Below are 19,159 nucleotides of genomic sequence, written 5' to 3'. Positions count from 1 at the left end.
TACTGGCAGTCTAGGGCATTACTGAAGCCTCAGCAACATAAAGATTTAAACTATGTTTAAGCTATATACTCCAATTAGCAGATAGTTTTGACAATGATAATTTTGTTTCCCACTATCTTCATACTGTACAGTTTACCTTAGTGTTTTTTTAAGATGTACTTTGAGTTGGCAAAATGGAACAATGCATTAGTATACCAAAATGCCATTTAGGAAATGGATTTGTGCCTATGGTTCCCATACAACAAGTTCACAGTATTACCTATACCTTCAGGGGAAGGCACTGAGTAAACGTTCGATACTTTCCCACAAGCTGTCGGAAATGAATCACTGAGTCACACCAGGGTGCTTCCAAACTGCTAGTGACCAACTAAAGTGGTCTACCACATAAGCCTCATTCTCTCACTGGGGACTGGGGATTGGAAAGAAGAACAATGAAATGAAAAAATATATTTTAAATAACAATATACATTTTAAAGAGATACAGAAGCCTGAGCTTTCTGTGTATGAGCAGCAACATTCTGTGTTCTATTGAAGCCATTAATATAGCATTATAATATCTGGAATTCTTCCATGGCTCTGATAGATTTTTTCATGTTTTCTATTCTAACGCCTTATAAAGTCTATATAAAAAGGGAAGCCTGGTAATTCGATTGACTTTGTACTTTATTTTTACACCAGCGTATAGGCAAAACAAACCAAATCTGATGTTACCTTGGACTCCTGTATAATTTGGGCAATACCGTTAAGAATAGACTAAATAGGAAGTTGTCTTTTTTCCCGTAAAGGCAGTGTTTTTATAACAGTGTATCTGTATCATGCAGGATGTCATAGTATTAGATTGCTGTCTGGCTGGTCAGCTTATAGATCTAAGTAAATGGGACCTAACTATAAACAAGATAAGGCTGTGTGGAATACATGGGTCTAATTCTCTGTCACAAACTTCATACAAAGGTATTACCTTGGGACCAGGAAGCAAAACGTTAATTATTGAAAGAGTCAAAGAAGAGGATGAAGGCTTATATCAGTGCCAAGCCACAAACAGGAAAGGCTTTGTGGAAACTTCTGCTTACATCACTGTTCGAGGTAACTTGCAGAAAATATATGAGGGATGTTAAAATCATTTTATAACGGGTAATAATGTAATTGCAAGGTAGAACTTTTAATTCTAAATTTGATAATTTTTCAAGAAAGTATTTTGGATCTTCTGCTGTTGCAATGTCCATCTGAATATAATTGCCCTTATTTACATGACTCCACTGTGTAGTGACTGATTTTCAATTGGTGGTGGTGTTTTAGTAACTAGTTAATTGACATATTCAATGTGATGGAGGCAAATTCTTTTGACATGTTTAGAGAATTGGTTAGGAGGTAGGAGACAGAGGGTAAGGATAATGGATATGTACTCCGATTGGCAGAATGTGACTAGTGGTGTCCCGCAGGAATCTGTGCTCGGGCCTCAGCTTTTCACTTTATCAATGACTGAGATGAAGGAAGAGAGAGCAGTACCCTGTATTTCCAAGTTTGCTGATGCTGATTTTAGGTGGCAAAGTAAGTAGCGTAGATGGGAGCAGAAAGTTGCAAAGGGACACTGATAGATTAAGTAAATGGGCAAAACTGTGGCAGATGGAGTTCATTGTGGGGAAGTGCAAGGTATTTCACTTTGGACCTAAGAAAGATAGGTCAGAGTATTTTCTAAAGGGTGGGAAGCAGGGAGATTTAGGGGTCCATGTACAGAAATCACTAAAAGCTAGTGGACAGGCACAAAAAAATTAAAATACCTAATGACATGTTAGCCTTTATCACAATGGGGGCTGGAATACAAAGGGGTTGAATTTATGCTACAGTTAGAAAAAGCTCTGGTTAGACTCCATCTGGAGTACTGCATTCAGTTCTGGGCACCGCAACTCAGAAAGGATACATTGGCCTTGCAGTGGGTGCAGTGCCGATTCACCAGAAATAGTTGGGGAAGGCCTGTACAGGCCACTGAGCTAGAAACTTCCTCTTTGACCTATACTGGAGGGTTGATCTGTTCAGCCTGCCAGTGACCAGAGAAGATGCTGGTCAGCATTTCCAGAGGCTTTGGGTGGAATTTTCCCCTAAACAAAATGGTGGGTTTGGAGCCTAGGGGCAGTTAAATTGTTAAAAATGGGCTTTCCGACCGATCCCACCTCCAATCCGCCCACTTCCGGTTTTGACGCAGGTGGGACAGGGTCGCGCGACCAACCCGCTCACAGGGGGCAAGTACCTTAATTTAAATATTGTAATGAGGCTGGCAGCCTCTTTTTTCACTTACATTTTGAATTTGACTGACACAATTTGTGAAACTCGACAGTTAAACCAAGGCAGGGACTGCTACATTGAGGAGGTAAGTGGCTTTGTACCTACCTCCTGGATCCAGGGTCCCTCCCTAACCCACCCCCTGCGATCGGAGACTCCACCCGATCAATCCCTTCTCCCCCAGGCCTCCGATCTCCACCATGAGGTCTCCACCCACCCCACCGATGATGTTGAGGCCGACCACAATCCTCTGGTGGCCCACTCTGATCCTTTCTTTTCCCCACCCCTGTCGACCCCTTCACCTGTTGAACCCCTGCAATCCCCACCCTCACCAATCCCCAAGTTAGCTCATGCCAATCCCCGACCCCCCCCAATCCCCTACCACGTCGACCCCGCTATCTCTCCCCACCCCCCCCCCGGCTCGGAGACCCCCACCCCAACCTGCCTCCCTTGAGAAAATTCCAGCCTATGTCTATATTTGTCATTGGTAATCTGCTGCCTCTTGAGATAACTTTCAGTGTCTCTGGGGCCAGCAATGTAAGGCAATGCAACATCAACTGTTAGGTGTTGTGGCTTCATGTATAGATTTCAACTTAGACAAAAAAAGCAACATACATGTAATAATTAGAGCCATTATGTGTCGAATTGTATCCCAAAAATGATGAAAGTTATTTCTATATACCTTATCCAACTGGATGAAATTCAAAATTGAAATTTATGAAATTATTGGGGGTGAAAGTTGACTTTAGATGGGAACTAACGATTGGGTGGGGTGTAATATGGGCTGCTGATTCGCTATCGCTCGTTTTGTGGTTCCGCTGACATTTAATTTCACTCCCATTAATAACTTATGCTACCATCATCAGGTTTTGGGTGGCTTATATTTACATGTATAGAATTATAAATAGACAATCAGACAATAAATATGTGTTCAGATAACAATGTAAAGTGTTAGTGAAACTCAAGCAGGTTATTTTTAGCTTGACTCTGACAGGAGACCATTTTAATTATAGTCACTACTGCAGGTTAGTTTGTGACTATAAATTGACACTCTACATTTAACCTCTCACCTCCAGCCTCTGTTTCTCCATTGTAACTCTCTTAATTGTATTGTGCTAATACTATTTTGTGCTATTCTGAACCATCCTCTCTGGTCCCTCTTAAGCTCCAAATCGCCCATCCCATACACACTCCCCACTCCCCAGACCCTTGCTGTGTTGAGAATGGGCAGATCATTTCCTACTTGTCCTTCAACTCGACTCCTCGAAGCAAGCAATGATTTCTATCTTACGATACACCATTGGTAGATTTAATGGAATTAATAAGCAGTTGGTTATTGGGAAAGGTTGCTACGTGATTTTATAGTGCAATAAACTTGCGAGACAGTGCAGTGCGAATGTGTGTCATTGCAGTGACATCACACGTGGTTTTGAACATCCCCCCCCGCCCCTGCCTTCCCCTTTCCTCCGACTGTGAAGCTCTACTCTCTGATGTGCTGCTATGTAGAGGAACTAAGCAGAGGCCAGATGACTAAAACAGCACAGAAGGAGGCCATTCGTCCATCGAGTCTGCGCAGGCCCATTGAGACGTTTCTGCATTTGGGAGGGGGATTGGGGTGGTGTTGAATCAGAACAGGTGATTCTGCCCCCTCCCAGCCCTTTAAGGGGAAGCTAGATAAACAGATGAGGGAGAAAGGAGTAGAAGGATATGCTGATGGGGTTAAATGAAATGGGGGATGGGGGAGTAGGGGGAGGATGCTCATGTGGAGCATAAACTCTGGCATGGTCCTGTTGGGTCGAATGGCCATACATTCTATGTAATTCTATGTAATCAGCCTGTTGCTGGATCTTGTTATAGACTGGCACTAGTCTATTTAGTTTGCACTTGCTGCAAATTTGTCCCATTTTATTTCTTCTCAAGGGGTTTCACCATCTGAGAAAGTGGCAAATTTCTTTGCGAATTTAATGCTTTTGCTCACGCAAGACAAATGCAGCATAATTAAATTTAAAAAGTGAACATTCTGGGATTCGTCTCATCCAATAAAATATATGAAAAGAGAAAAAAATTATGGACAAGAAAGTTTTTGCGTGTAAACACTGTTTTGTAAAATAATTGAATATACAAAATTCACAGATGCTTTCAGAGGTTCTGGAAGAAAATAATTTCTATTTTTTCCAATGTTTACTGCATGTTTACAGGATCAACAGAGAATTCAAACCTGGAGCTGATAACCCTGACATGTACCTGTGTAGCTGCTGCACTCTTCTGGCTCCTTCTGACTCTCTTTATTCGTAAACTGAAAAAGGTAAGTCCCAATCACTGTTCTGGCAGAGGGTCCTAAGACCTGAAACGTCAACATTTGTTCCATCTTCCACAGCTGCTGTTTGACCGGCTGAGTGTTTCCAGCACCTTCTGTTTTTGTTTCAAGACCAGTCTTCCTAACATAAACCCTCAGGGTACAGCATGATGGCCGGTTTATATCTTTGAGCCTCTTCAAGTGTATTGGGAACTTCCGTGCTTTGAACTGCAAGACAGTTTTTAAAGCACTAAGTGGTAACATAACAATTTCAATTGCGATTTTTTATTTTCTTTGCTGTGAAGTTTCTCCAATGTCAGGAGAAAGTCATGTGTAAGCCAGCAAAGCAAAATGCCTTGCTGGCTTGTACAGGTGGACTCTGCTCAGCTGCTCATAGCTAGAAAATGGTGGCATATGGCACCTTGATCCTTTTTGGGCAGCCATCTGCTACTGGCAGCACTGTGTATGCAGAAAAAAAACACTGCTAGCGATGATACTCCATGACATCAGAGGCATTAGTGTTGCTTCATTTATATTACAGTGCTACTGCCAAAGTCAGCACTGCTGGAGTGATAGCAGCATTGCTTAAAAGAATAATCTCACCATCACGTCAGCTAGTGGTGGAAGGTTATCTAAAGATTAATACAGTAGTGAGGTCCTAATCTTTAACATACTTTGAAATTAAAGACAAATTAGCTGAATGGATTGCAGCATATTTTAGCAATAGAGAATCCGTCTGTTCACTGTGTGCTGCCCTAGGGCAGATCCTAGTTCATGTCTTACGCATGAGATTCTTGAGCCACTTACTTGGGAAGAGTAACTGAGATGGTTTCCCATTGCCTTTCTCACAATTTTAATCTTTGGAGTACCTTCTCCTAATGGTTTGTACTCGAGGCTTAAAGAGCCTTTAGTCTTGTGGGGGGCAGTCGGACACAAGTACTTCCGCAAAGGGAAGCACTTCTTCACACATAGGGTAGGAAATCTGAAACTTTATCCCCCAAAAAGCTGTTAATTGAAAATGTCAAAACTGAAATAGATAGATTTTTGTTAGGTAAGGATATTAAGGAGTATGGAGCCAAGGCAGGTAACTGGAGTTAATATATACATCAGGCATGATCGAATTGATGGTGGAACGGGCTGAATGACCTACTCCTGTTCCTGGTCTTGCCAGCATTCAGCTGGAGGAGATTTTAGCTCACTCAGAGCTTGATATCTGACAAGCAACTTGTGATAATGGAGGAAGTAGCAAGGTCAAGGTGGGTTTCATCAGCATACATATGAAAAATGACCATACTTCTGCATAATTCACCAATGAATTAGTGAAGAGGAGGGAGCCCAGGAAGCACCTCTGGCAACACTATTGGCGACTATGCAAGCAGAGGAGAAACCATTGTAGTCCCTGAGGTGAGTCGGGTAAAAGCAGAACCAGGAGAGAATAGTGTAGAAGACAAATGTTGGAGGAGGATGAAATGATGTTGAAGGCGACAGCGAGGTTAAGGAGAGATAGAGAGAGCCATGTCCACAGTCGCACAAAATGTCATTTGTGACTTTGAGTAATAGAGTCCCAGTATTGTGGATGTGGTGGAAGTGAGATTAGAGGGGACTTAAACAAGGAATGGAGAGAAAGAGGTGGGAGTATAGCAGAGAAGGTTCACTAGGTTGATTCCGGAGATGAGAGGGTTGACTTATGAGGATAGGTTGAGTAAGTTGGGCCTATACACATTGGAGTTCAGAAGAATGAGAGGTGATCTTATGGAAACATAAGATAATTAGGGGGCTCGACAGGGTGGATGCAGAGAGGATATTTCCACATAGGGGAAACTAAAACGAGGGGACATTGTCTTAGAATAAGGGGCCGCTCATTTAAAATTGAGATGAGGAGAAATTTCTTCTCTCAGAAGGTTGTAAATCTATGGAATTCTTTGCCCCAGAGAGATGTGGAAGCTGGGTCATTGAATATATTTAAGGCGGAGATAGACAGATTTTTGAGTGATAAGGGAATAAAGGGTTATGGGGAGAGGGCAGGGAAGTGGAGCCGAGTCCATGATCAGATCAGCCATGATCTTATTGAATGGCGGAACAGGCTCGAGGGGCCAAATGGTCTACTGCTGCTCCTATTTCTTATGTTCTTATGTTCTTATGAAAAGCACCAACATATTCCAACACCTTGGAAAGGAAGGGGAGGTTTGAGATAAGGCAGGCATAGGAGAGACAGGATGGGATTTAGGTGGATGATGGGGATGGACACCAGCTGAATGAAACAGACTAATAATGTCAGTAAGTATTGGTGAGAAGAAGTGAAATTGGGTGGTCAGAAAATGGACACAACAAGGTTCAATTTCTACCCCAATGACTCCTAGCCTCGCATATTGGACATGGTAATTGTGGAACTCTCGTGGATATTTTGGGGGTGAATTTCCACGGGGGTTCTCCTGCTCATCCACTGTATCTTTGGCAGTAGAGCTGTGAAAATCCTGGAAAAATAATGTGAACCTATTTTTGCTATCTTCGCAAGGTTTTGCGACTCTTCGACCGTCAGTACCGCCCTTCCCCCACTCCCCACCGCTAGTTTTTAAGATAATTGGTTAGATGGAGACTGTGAATGAATCACTATTAAGTAGATATTCTGTGTACAGAACATCATGTGAAAAATCTGCAGATTTTCAATCGGGAGACATCATCAGAATGTCTATTAAGAACCATTTCATCATTTAATTTGTGTGGAAGTAGTTTTTAAAAAACACAAACCTAAAAATAACCCATGTAAAATATTTGTGGCTGCTATTGTGCATTGAGAATTGTATGTGGATTTGTCTATCAAAAATAATCTTTAAAGTAAACATTTTGCAGAGCTCTGATTGCAGTCCTTGTTTAAAACCTTTTGAGTTTCATGTTTGCATACAAATTTCTTAATAAATAATTGTTCTTGTTAAATAAACCCTAACACTGCATGATTATTTTATCCATGTCTGCTGTTTCATCAAGACAGTCTGACAGGGTACATAACTTACTGCTAATTAGTTCAGTGAAAGATGCCATTCAGTTTTGAATGAATCACACGGGTGGTTTTGTTGTAGTCTGTTGAACCTTGAAGGTTACTTCAGTGGCAAAGCTTAATTATACAATGTTTTTCTTTCCAACTACTAACCATTAAGATGATGAGTATTGGCATAAAGACTGTAAAAGTCTACAGGATAAATGTAAGGTTCACCCTGCATGCAAGTGTTTTCTCATGTTTTGGTTTTCTAGCCTAGATCAGCAGAAATAAAAACTGACTACCTGTCCATCATAATGGACCCGGATGAAGTACCGCTCGATGAGCAATGTGAACATCTTCCTTATGATGCCAATAAATGGGAATTTCCTCGAGACAGACTGAAACTAGGTACGAGCACAAAAATGTAATGCTAGCTCCGGAATGCTAGGTAATATATATTGATAATAAAATTCTCAATAGTCAACCGTAATTTTTTTCTCAATAAGCCTACAGCAATGACATCACAATTGCTATTTAGAGTATGATCATATATCTATGCACAATAAGAGGCCACAAAGGAACAGGGGTAGGCCATTCAACCTCTCATTCTTAGATGATAGCTGATCTGTGCCTCAACCCTAGTTACCCACCTTTTCTCCAAATCTCGATACCCTTATCAAACAAAATCTATTGTCTCAATCTCCAAAAAATCTATTTATTCAGCATCCACATCCAATATAAAAGCATATAAGAGGGGGAAGCACATACTTGTACCTCTGTAATATCGCACATCTCCGCCTCTGCCTCAGTCTATCTGCTGCTGAAACCCTTGTTTTTGTTACATCAGCTATTCCAATGCTCTCCTGGCCTGCCTCCCATTTACCATTTTCTATAAATTTAAGCTCATCCAAAACCTGTATCCTAACTCGCATCGTCCCATTTGCCCATCGTCCCTATGGTTACTGACCTACATTAGCACCTCGATTTTTTAAATTCTCAACCTCGTGTTTAAATCCCTCATTGGCCTCACCCCTCCCTATCGCAGCAACATCTTCCAGCCCTACAATCCTCTGAGAAATCTGCATTCCTCCAATTCTGGCCACTTATGCATCTCCCAGTTGCTTTGCCCCACCATTGGAGGCCTTCAGCCATCTCGGCACAAAGCTCTTGAATTCCCTCCCTAAATTTCTCCGACTCTCTATCCCTCGCTCCTCCTTTAAGATGTTACTTAAAACCTACCTCTTTGATCAAGCTTTTCGTCTCATTTTCTGATGTCTTCTTCTTGGGCTCAGTGTCAATTTTTGTCTAATTATGCTCAGATGTTTTACTATGTTAAAGACAGTATATAAATGTAAATTGCTGTTATTGAGTAAGAGGTTGTGATCAAGCGTGAACATGTTTTAGCAGGTGGGGTAGTCATGGTGATAATAGTTTGTATTAGTATCCCATACACTTTTGCAGCAGTTCCTTCCTGGATAATGATTAGGAATGGGAATCATAGCTGACTTTTCCCTTGCTAATCCAGAAGCACTGCAGCCAATTGTGCTGCCTTTAGTGCTGTCCTGGCTAGAATCAACTAACTCAGGAAAAAGGGGATTGAACCTGGGACTATCCTGGTCTGCATGGCTCAATCAGATATGCGTTTAAGTGAAGTCAACTGTATTTTGAAGTGTTTTCCTTGCCAAATAAAGTGCTTCCCTTGGTTTCTTGATGTATTTTAAGACAGGAAGTGTAAGTTATAGGTTAAATTGATAACAGAAGCATATTCCAAAGCTGTTTGTTTGGGTGAGACTCATGGTTCTTCCCTGCATTTTATGGATTTCTGTGAGTAATGTGCCACAGAAGCAATATACTTAAGTTGGACAAACTGGAGTCATGGCAGCAGTATTGGTTCCAGCTTCATTTTTTTTTGGCACCAAGAACCAACAGTTTGCCAAATTAGTAGTAAAATACAATCCCTAGAGCCAAGGTTATCTTTCAGTACTGTACTCAGAATGCTTGTCAATGTATTCCTTTTCATTAGAAGTTAATGAAGCAGCAAGCAGGGTATTGCACAATTAACCACTTCTGCCAAAGAGGCTTGTACAGCTCTTCTCAATGGGCAGACTTGGCATCTGAAGATGCCTCAACTTTCTATGAAACCATCGGAATTCATAGTGCAGGTAGTCTACACCCCTGGCCCTGTTCGCTCCATGTCATTGTCTTGTAAGGGGCTGGTGAAGGAACTCCTGTATCAGTTTCCCAGCCAATTAGCACTCCTTAAATGATACTGACTTACTAACATTAAATCTTGGTTATTTTCCCTGTATGTCAATTAACTGGCCCATAGCTGCAATGCGTCATGGTTTTCTTGTTATTAAATGTTTCTTGCTTATAGGTTGGAGCTGAAGCCACTCACAGTCAAAAAATAATGGAACCTCCTGCACCATCCATTTCAATGTTTTTTCTGTTTTATACATCAAAGCCCAAAAGCATCAATTTTTATACAGCTGACTTTACCTTGGAGTTCTGACTCTATGATTGATTGGAACTCAGAGCTGACGATCAAATTTCAGTGTTATGATACAGTACTGACCTAGAACTTTGCCACAAGAACCTATGGAATTTAAAAATCAACGGTGTACGGAGATAAATATTTTCAACAGCATTGTATCTATATGTGAGGAAAGTTACAAGCCAAAACAAGATTATTTTATTCTATTTCAGCAATTTTCCTTTACTGCAGTTGTGTTAACTTCATTGCTGTTAACTAATTTTAGTACAATTACAACCACCAGTCTTAGCATATGCACACTTTATACAAGGAGAAGATGGTTGGCAATCATTATTTAGAGGTCTGTTGAAAGCAATGCTTCATAGTTGACATTTTCAGATTTCTGTTACAGCATTTATATTTGAAGAGGAAACCAGTGCAGAAATCATTCTGTCAAGTGGCTGGAACACCAGCTTATCTGAACTACTACACTCATGATCTGAGGCTGATTATTGCATTGTGAGCTCGAGAGAGAATTCTATCTGAAGGTGTTTACTTATCTTTGCTTTTCTTGATCTGCAGGTAAAGCTCTTGGTCGTGGGGCTTTTGGGAAGGTGGTGGAAGCTTCTGCTTTTGGTATCAATAAATCTTGCACATGCAAAACCGTTGCCATTAAAATGCTGAAAGGTAATCTAACTCTGATAGTATTGAACTGTCATAAGGACTGCAACAGTTTACCGAACCCAGTACATTAAAAAAATATACTTGACAAATGATGAATCATTTTACTATTGTGTCATGTAAGGAACAAGAGGCCATATTGGATAAGTGGTAAAATGCATGAAATTCTGTTGTAAAATACTTTGGCCCCCAAATTCTTCAGGTTGCGATCCCAACAGTTACGTCAGGATCACACACGAGGATGGCCTCCAGCACTGGCCCTGCCTCAGTTTGTGCAATCAGTGGGTTGACATCTTATTTAGATGGGCCATGTGGATGCGAATAGCACTTTAGGTGCATCTGCAGTACCCACTTAGCCCTGCCAGATGGCCTCAGTACCCACCTTGTTGGTGGGAGTGGGGGAAGGGGGAGGTGGGGGGGGGGGGTGGGGGGCGTGGTTAACAAGGTCTCCCTCCTCATGACTTAAAAAAATCTTCAGGGAGTGAGACCAGTGGTTTAGTTCATGTGGAGGGCAGTACGCCTTCATGCACTCCGCGTGCGGAACTCTACAGCTCCCTGTTCAGTCTGAGCAGCGGGAATTCCCAGTTTAATGAGGCCACTCCCTTGGCTATGTCATCTGACCATTATTTACCTTGTAAGGGGTGGATGGAGGATGCTCCCTTACATAATCATCATCATAGGCGGTCCCTCGAAGCGAGGATGACTTGCTTCAATGCTAAAAAGGGATGAGTTCACAGGTGTTTCAATGAAGGACCTAATATTCCAGGTCCCAAACAACATGTTGAAAGGTGGAAGATGCCTGTGCGTGGATTTTTTTAACGTGTGGTGGCCGTTGCATACCAGCCACCACACTTGACCACTTGACAGAGATAGGTCTTGGTCCATTGGTAAGGATTAACCAAGACGACTGGAGACCAGCTCTGCTGCACGGACCTAGTGCGCACACATATTGGCACATTGACAGAGCCATCAATGGATGCACAAGACATATATTACAGACAACAACAGTGGACTGGCAGAAATACCGGACTACCACCTTGCCTCAGCTTCTACCAGGTAGGCTAACAATATGGACACGACACTACAAGAAGAGATCAAAAAAGATAGGGAGACATAATTGATAAACCAGTAAAAGTATGAGGGGACAAAACCGTGTCATAGATCATCTTTATAATACCCTGAAAAATTAGTTAACATAATTTGTCTACAGCAGCAACTTTAACATATTAAAGTCTCAAGTTACTTTTGAAGTGGTGAAAATGGATGCTGAGCAGTAGCAAAAGAAGATTTGGAGAGGTGACTAAAGGTATGGTTGAAGAGATAGATTTTAAGGAAAATTTGAAAGGCAGGGAGAGAATTTAGCAAGGTGGAGGCGTTTCAGGAGAGGGTTCCAAAGTGCTGGGCCAAAAACATCTTGCCACTGTCCCTTCCCTTGCTTCCTTTGGTATGTGCGAATGTGGTGGGTACGGACCTGCTCCCTTATAGGACAACCAGGAACCTCCCAGAAACAGCGGAGACCTGGCAGGTCTCCAATATTTTTCTGGGAATTACGCCAATCTCCCACCATAGTTGCAATGGAAGAGCAGCAGAACCTGTGTAGATTTCTGAGGCCTGCGTGTTTGCCATATCAAGCCTATCCTGTATAAGAAGGAAAATAAGGTAAAAAATAGAGTCTGTAAAATAATAAATGTTAGTCTTGTCATTAATATAGAATGTCCTTTATGTGCATGTATTTTATATGATTGTGTATGACAATAAAAACTTTACTTGTTTATTTATTTTTTATTGATAGGATGTTGAAAACACCAAAGCTGAACATTACTATTCGAGTTCTTTAAGTTGTTTAATATTGCTTTCTTCCCAGAGGGGGCCACAGCCAGTGAATATAAAGCTTTAATGTCAGAACTGAAGATCTTGATTCATATTGGACACCACCTGAATGTGGTGAATTTGTTGGGAGCATGCACCAGACATGGAGGTTTGTACCATCACAATTGTGTTGACAGTACATTGGAACTTAATAATCACACAGAACAAAATGTGCATTAAGGTTTGGCTGCAAAATGACAGTTTTGTTAACATAAAAAACCTGTAGCAAAATAAACCATTGTGGAAGATCCCCTCTGTTTGTTGTTTGTAGCAAAATATTAAAAAGCACATTTATGACCTTGCTACAAATAACAAACAGACAAAATCTATGTGAGAAAATGATTTGCTTTTTAAAAGGTGCTGTTATCTTTCCTGATATGTTTTTTTTATCAGTAACAGTAATGATTCCTATAGGTCTTGCAATATTACAGCAGATTCTTGAGGGTGGGGCAGTTCATTGGTCATAAATATAGTCAGGGTTATATTGTAACATCATTATTTTTGACTCTAGGGCCCAAGTTTCCACACGATAAAAAACGGGCGCCCCTCCGAGCTGGGCGCCCGTTTTTCGCGCCTAAAAAAACCCTTGCAATTCTGGAGCGTTCTGCAGCTCCTTGTCTGCCTGGCGCGGCGCCCAGGGGGGCGGAGCCTACACTCGCGCCGATTTTGTAAGTGGGAGGGGGCGGGTACTATTTAAATTAGTTTTTTTCCTGCCGGCAACGCTGCGCGTGCGCGTTGGAGCGTTCGCGCACGCGCAGTGTGAAAAAAACATTGGCACTCGGCCATTTTTGTAGTTCTTTGTAGCTGTTTAATTTTTGAACATTTTTTTAATAAAAGCACATTGCCATCAGCACATCAGCACTTGCAGCCTTCTCACTGTCTCCTTCCCCCCCTCCCCCGCGGGAACAAACGGCTGTTTAATTCCCCCCCTCCCCCCACCCACGGGAACAAACGCCTGCAGAATTCTCCGTGCCTGAAGCACTTTCACACAGGTAGGAAGATGGTTTATTTAATCTTTTCTTTGCTTATAAATGTTTATTCAGGTTGGATTTATTTGTATAATATTTGTAGAAGTATAAATAAGAATTTATTGTAGAATTTAATGTGTTCCCTTCCCCCCCGCTCCCCCCCTCGTTTCCTATGCCTAATTTGTAACCTGCGCCTGATTTTTTAATGTGTAGAACAGGTTTTTTCAGTTCTACAAAAATCTTCACTTGCTCCATTCTACTTTAGTTTGGAGTACGTTTTCACTGTGGAAACTTTCAAATCAGGCGTCAGTGGCCGGACACGCCCCCTTTTGAAGAAAAAATTCTGTTCCAAAGTAGAACTGTTCTACCCGACTAGAACTGCAGAAAAAAAAATGTGGAGAATTGCGATTTCTAAGATAGTCCGTTCTCCACCAGTTGCTCCTAAAAATCAGGCGCAAATCATGTGGAAACTTGGGCCCTAGATTCCCCCAATTTCCTAATTCTAGTTTTGGCCATAGCTGAACTTATTGGGGCAGGTTTTAGAAATTAGTGCTCTGGGTGTAATTAATATTTTATGCACAGACAGCTTGCACAATGCAGGTTATGGATGTCGTTTGGCTTGCCTCACCAGCAGCGGCCCAAAGGAGGGGGATTGGAGTAGGCTGTAGTGGGGGGCAGATCGTGACGAATGTAGAGTTGGGGTAAACACTACTGCTCCTCCTGGCTCACATGAAGGTTTATTTTCAAATCTATTTTGAAAACTTACTTGGGTTAGGTGGACCCAAACGCCACCACGTACATCTCTAGCACCCATCTGCACTATGCTCTGCAACCAGAAGATCCAATGCCTTTATGCCCAGGCCCCCTTTGACCCTGGCCATGTTCCCCCTTGGGTCCCTATGTAAGGGAGCTGATTAGTAATTTAAAAAAAAATTGTTCCCTTTCAATGGGTATCCAGGCTGTTTCTCTGGCTGGACCCCACTGGTGGGGAACCACTTTAGTCTATCTGTAGGATGGTATGCCTCAACTCACTTGGTGTACCAGCAACCAGAGATATGCTGAGTCTGACTGTGTTAAGCTAGCAAGAACCCTCGGTTTAGGACATCCCTGCCTCAGCTCTGCTCCTCCCCCCTACGACATTTGTCCATGTAAGAGAGGAACAGAAGTTCAGCATGTCACAATAGAAGATTAGTTATTCCCTCACAGATTTCAGGTCCCTAATTCATTTTTTAACATCTTATAAGCAAATGGTTGGCTTCTCAATCAGATACCACAAGTTTTTGCAGTGCATTTGAGATTGAGAATTGAAATATGAAGTTCTTCTGCTTAGTCTTGGAATCCAGAATCCTCTGCAGTTCTACTGCAAGAGATGAGCAGCTGAGAATGCAGAGAGTAGAAGCGGAGAGATAGAAACATAGAAATTTACAGCGCAGAAGGAGGCCATTTCGGCCCAGCGTGTCTCCACTGGCCGACAAAGAGCCGCACGGCCCTCGGTCAGCAGCCCTGAAGGTTACATATAAACCGATGAACAATGGCGGAAAGGCAAAGAGCACCCAGCCCAACCAGTCCGCCCCACACAACGGTGACACCCCTTACACTAAAACATTCTATACTTCACCCCAACTGGAGCCTTGTGATCTCCTGGGAGAGGCAAAAACCAGATAAAAACCCAGGCCAATTTAGGGGAAATAAATCTGGGAAAATTCCTCTCCGACCCATCCAGGCGATCGAAATTAGTCCAGTAGATCACCCTGGCCGTATTCGATTCCCTGCAGTACTTACCATCATATCTGTGCCGGCCAACAAGAGGTTATCCAGTCTAATCCCAATTACCAGCTCTGGGTCCGTAACCCTGCAGGTTACGACACTTTAAGTGCCCATCCAACCATCTCTTAAAAGTGGTGAGGGTTTCTGCATCCACCATTCTTCCAGGCAGTGAGTTCCAGATCCCTACAATCCTCTGCGTAAGGAAGCCCCCCGTCAAATCCCCTCCAAACCTTCCACCAACCACCTTAAAACTATGCCCCCTCATAATAGACCTCTCCACCAATGGAAATAGGCCCTTACTATCGACTATGTCCAAGCCTCTCAATATTTTGTACACCTCAATGAGGTCTCCTCTCAACCTCATCTGTTCCAATAAGAACAAGCTCAGCCTATCCAATCTGTCCTCATAACTAAGATTCTCCATTCCAGGCAGCATTCTCGTAACTCTCATCTGCACCATCTCTAGTGCAATCATGTCCTTCCTATAATACGGCAACCAGAACTGCACGCAGTACTCCAGCTGCAACCTAACCAAAGTATTATACAATTTAAGCATAACATCCCTGCTCTTATATTCTATACCTCTGCCAATAAAGGCAAGCATTCCATATGCCTTCTTAGCCATCTTATCCACCTGGCCTTCTACTATCAGGGATCTGTGGACAAGCACTCCAAGGTCCCTTTGTTCATCTACACTATTAAGTGGCCTATGCCTTAATGTGCATACCCTTTCCTTATTAGCCCTCCCAAAGTACATTACCTCACACTTCTCTGAATTAAATTCCATTTGCCACTGCTCTGCTCACCAGACCAGTAGATTGATATCCTCTTGCAGCCCATGACTTTCCTCTTCATTATCAACCACACAGTCAATTTTAGTGTCATCTGCAAACTTCTTAATCATACTCCCTATATTCAAATCTAAATCATTGAAGTATACCACAAAAAGCAAGTGACCCAGTACTGAGCCCTGCAGAACCACACTGGAAACATCCTTCCAGTCACAAAAACATCCATCAACCATTACCCTTTGTTTCCTACCTCTAAGCCAATTTTGGATCCAACTTGCCACTTTACCCTGGATCCCATATGCTTTAACCTTCATGACCAGTCTACCATGTGGGACCTTATCAAAAGCTTTGCTAAAGTCCATGTACACTACATCGTACACACTACCCTCATCAACCCTCTTGGTTACCGCCTCAAAAAATTCAATCAGGTTGGTCAAACATGATCTTCCCTTAACAAATCTGTGCTGACTGTCCCTAATTAATCCTCTCCTTTCCAAATGTAGATTTATCCTGTTTTTCCGGATTTTCTCCATTAATTTTCCCACCACTGAGGTTAGGCTGACAGGCCTGTAATTACTCGGCCTATCCCTTTCTCCCTTCTTAAACAAGGGTACTACATTAGCAATCCTCCAATCCGGCACCATGCCCAAATCCAAAGAGAACTGGAAAATGATAGTCAAGGCCTCGGCTATTTCCTCTTTTACTTCGCTCAACAGCCTGGGATGCATTTCATCCGGACCTAGGGACTTATCTACTTTCAAAGCTGCTAAACCCCTTAATACTTCCTCTCTCACTATATTTCATCCAGAATATCACACTCCTCCTCGATAGCAGTATCTGCATTGTCCCTTTCCTTTGTGAAAACAGATGCAAAGTATTCATTAAGAACATTACCAACATCTTCCGCCTCCACACAAAGATTACCCTCATGGTCTCTAATAGGCCCTACCCTTTCTTTAGTTATTCTCTTACTCTTAATATATTTATAGAACATCTTAGGGTTTTCCTTAATTTTACTAGCCAATAATTTCTCGTGCTCTCTCTTAGCATTCCTAATATCCTTTTTAATTTTGCCTCTTATCTTTCTATATTCCTCTAAAGATTCTGTAGTATTTAGCCATTGGTATATGACATAAGTGTCCTTTTTTTTCTTTATCCTCCACTGTAAGCCCTGTAAGATGAAACATTATTTATCAATGTCTCACCTTAGAAACATCACAAAAAGGGAATAGCCCCATCAGGACACCAATTGTTGAATTTAGCTAGAAAGGTTTTTAGATCTTGAAGCACTGATTAATTTTGTGATGCAGGCAGAGAGCCTCTTTAGCCAGTTGTGAACATTGACAAACCAAAGCCAGCACACATGATTTCCTGATATACACAAATGGCGGGCAAGGCTCCCCGATGGAAATGCAAACTTAGAAAATTACTCCATGTCTTATCCTAGAGTATTATTTTAATGAATCACATTGTGCCATATTTTTCTATACACAGGTCCTTTGATGGTGATTGTTGAATACTGTAAATATGGCAACCTCTCCAACTATCTCAAGAGCAAGCGGAATAACTTTGTGTTGCACAAGGTGATTGTACATTAAAGGTCTTTTTGTTTTAATATTACTGAATTATTCAGATTGCAGCCCAATGAATGTCATGAATGGAAATAGATGGAAATGGGCAGTATTTTCATTCACAGTAGTGAAATTCTCCATAATGCATCTGTTTCTGTGTTGCCACTTACAAGCACTTCAAAAATTTAAAGCATAATAACAAGGAGTGACGAAAAAAGGGGGCAGACAAAAAGCAGGTAACTATAGGCTGGTTAGTTTAACATCTATAGTGGGGAAAATGCTTGAAGCTATCATTAAGGAAGAAATAGCGGGACATCTAGATAGGAATAGTGCAATCAAGCAGACGCAACATGGATTCATGAAGAGGAAATCATGTTTAATTTACTGGAATTCTTTGAGGATATAACGAGCATGGTGGATAGAGGTGTACCGATGGATGTGGTGTATTTAGATTTCCAAAAGGCATTCGATAAGGTGCCACACAAAAGGTTACTACAGAAGATAAAGGTACGCGGAGTCAGAGGAAATGTATTAGCATGGATAGAAAATTGGCTGGCTAACAGAAAGCAGAGAGTCGGGATAAATGGGTCCTTTTCGGGTTGGAAATCGGTGGGTTAGTGGTGTGCCACAGGGATCGGTGCTGGGACCACAACTGTTTACAATATACATAGATGACCTGGAAGAGGGGACAGAGTGTAGTGTAACAAAATTTGCAGATAACACAAAGATTAGTGGGAAAGCGGGTTGTGTAGAGGACACAGAGAGGCTGCAAAGAGATTTAGATAGGTTAAGCGAATGGGCTAAGGTTTGGCAGATGGAATACAATGTCGGAAAGTGTGAGGTCATCCACCTTGGGGAAAAAAAACAGTAAAAGGGAATATTATTTGAAAGGGGAGAAATTACAATATGCTGCGGTGCAGAGGGACCTGGGGGTCCTTGTGCATGAATCCCAAAAATTTAGTTTGCAGGTGCAGCAGGTAATCAGGAAGGCAAATGGAATGTTGGCCTTCATTGCGAGAGGGATGGAGTACAAAAGCAGGGAGGTCCTGCTGCAACTGTACAGGGTATTGGTGAGGCCGCACCTGGAGTACTGCATGCAGTTTGGTCACCTTACTTAAGGAAGGATATACTAGCTTTGGAGACGATTCACTAGGCTGATTCCGGAGATGAGAGGGTTACCTTATGATGATAGATTGAGTAGACTGGGTCTTTACTCGTTGGAGTTCAGAAGGATGAGGGGTGATCTTATAGAAACATTTAAAATAATGAAAGGGATAGACAAGATAGAGGCAGAGAGGTTGTTTCCACTGGTCGGGGAGACTAGAACTAGGGGGCACAGCCTCAAAATACGGGGGAGCCAATTTAAAACCGAGTTGAGAAGGAATTTCTTCTCCCAGAGGGTTGTGAATCTGTGGAATTCTCTGCCCAAGGAAGCAGTTGAGGCTAGCTCATTGAATGTATTCAAATCACAGATAGATAGATTTTTAAC

General features: G+C 42.0%; 1 protein-coding gene across 3 annotated transcripts in view; it reads left to right on the top strand.

Moving 5' to 3' along the window:
- flt1 (fms related receptor tyrosine kinase 1) overlaps positions 1-19,159 on the top strand; it is a 274,841-nt gene that overhangs the window by 195,381 nt on the left and 60,301 nt on the right. For all 3 annotated transcript variants that reach the window (XM_070892291.1, XM_070892293.1, XM_070892292.1), the window contains exons 15-20: positions 952-1,083; positions 4,476-4,582; positions 7,823-7,958; positions 10,606-10,710; positions 12,569-12,682; positions 17,594-17,682. In XM_070892291.1, coding sequence (XP_070748392.1) covers positions 952-1,083; positions 4,476-4,582; positions 7,823-7,958; positions 10,606-10,710; positions 12,569-12,682; positions 17,594-17,682 — 683 coding nt within the window. The remainder of the gene's footprint in view (positions 1-951; positions 1,084-4,475; positions 4,583-7,822; positions 7,959-10,605; positions 10,711-12,568; positions 12,683-17,593; positions 17,683-19,159) is intronic.

This window comes from Pristiophorus japonicus, chromosome 10 (assembly GCF_044704955.1).
Source record: "Pristiophorus japonicus isolate sPriJap1 chromosome 10, sPriJap1.hap1, whole genome shotgun sequence".
Classification (NCBI taxonomy): Eukaryota; Metazoa; Chordata; class Chondrichthyes; family Pristiophoridae; genus Pristiophorus; species Pristiophorus japonicus.
This window is presented reverse-complemented; position numbering and strand designations above follow the sequence as displayed.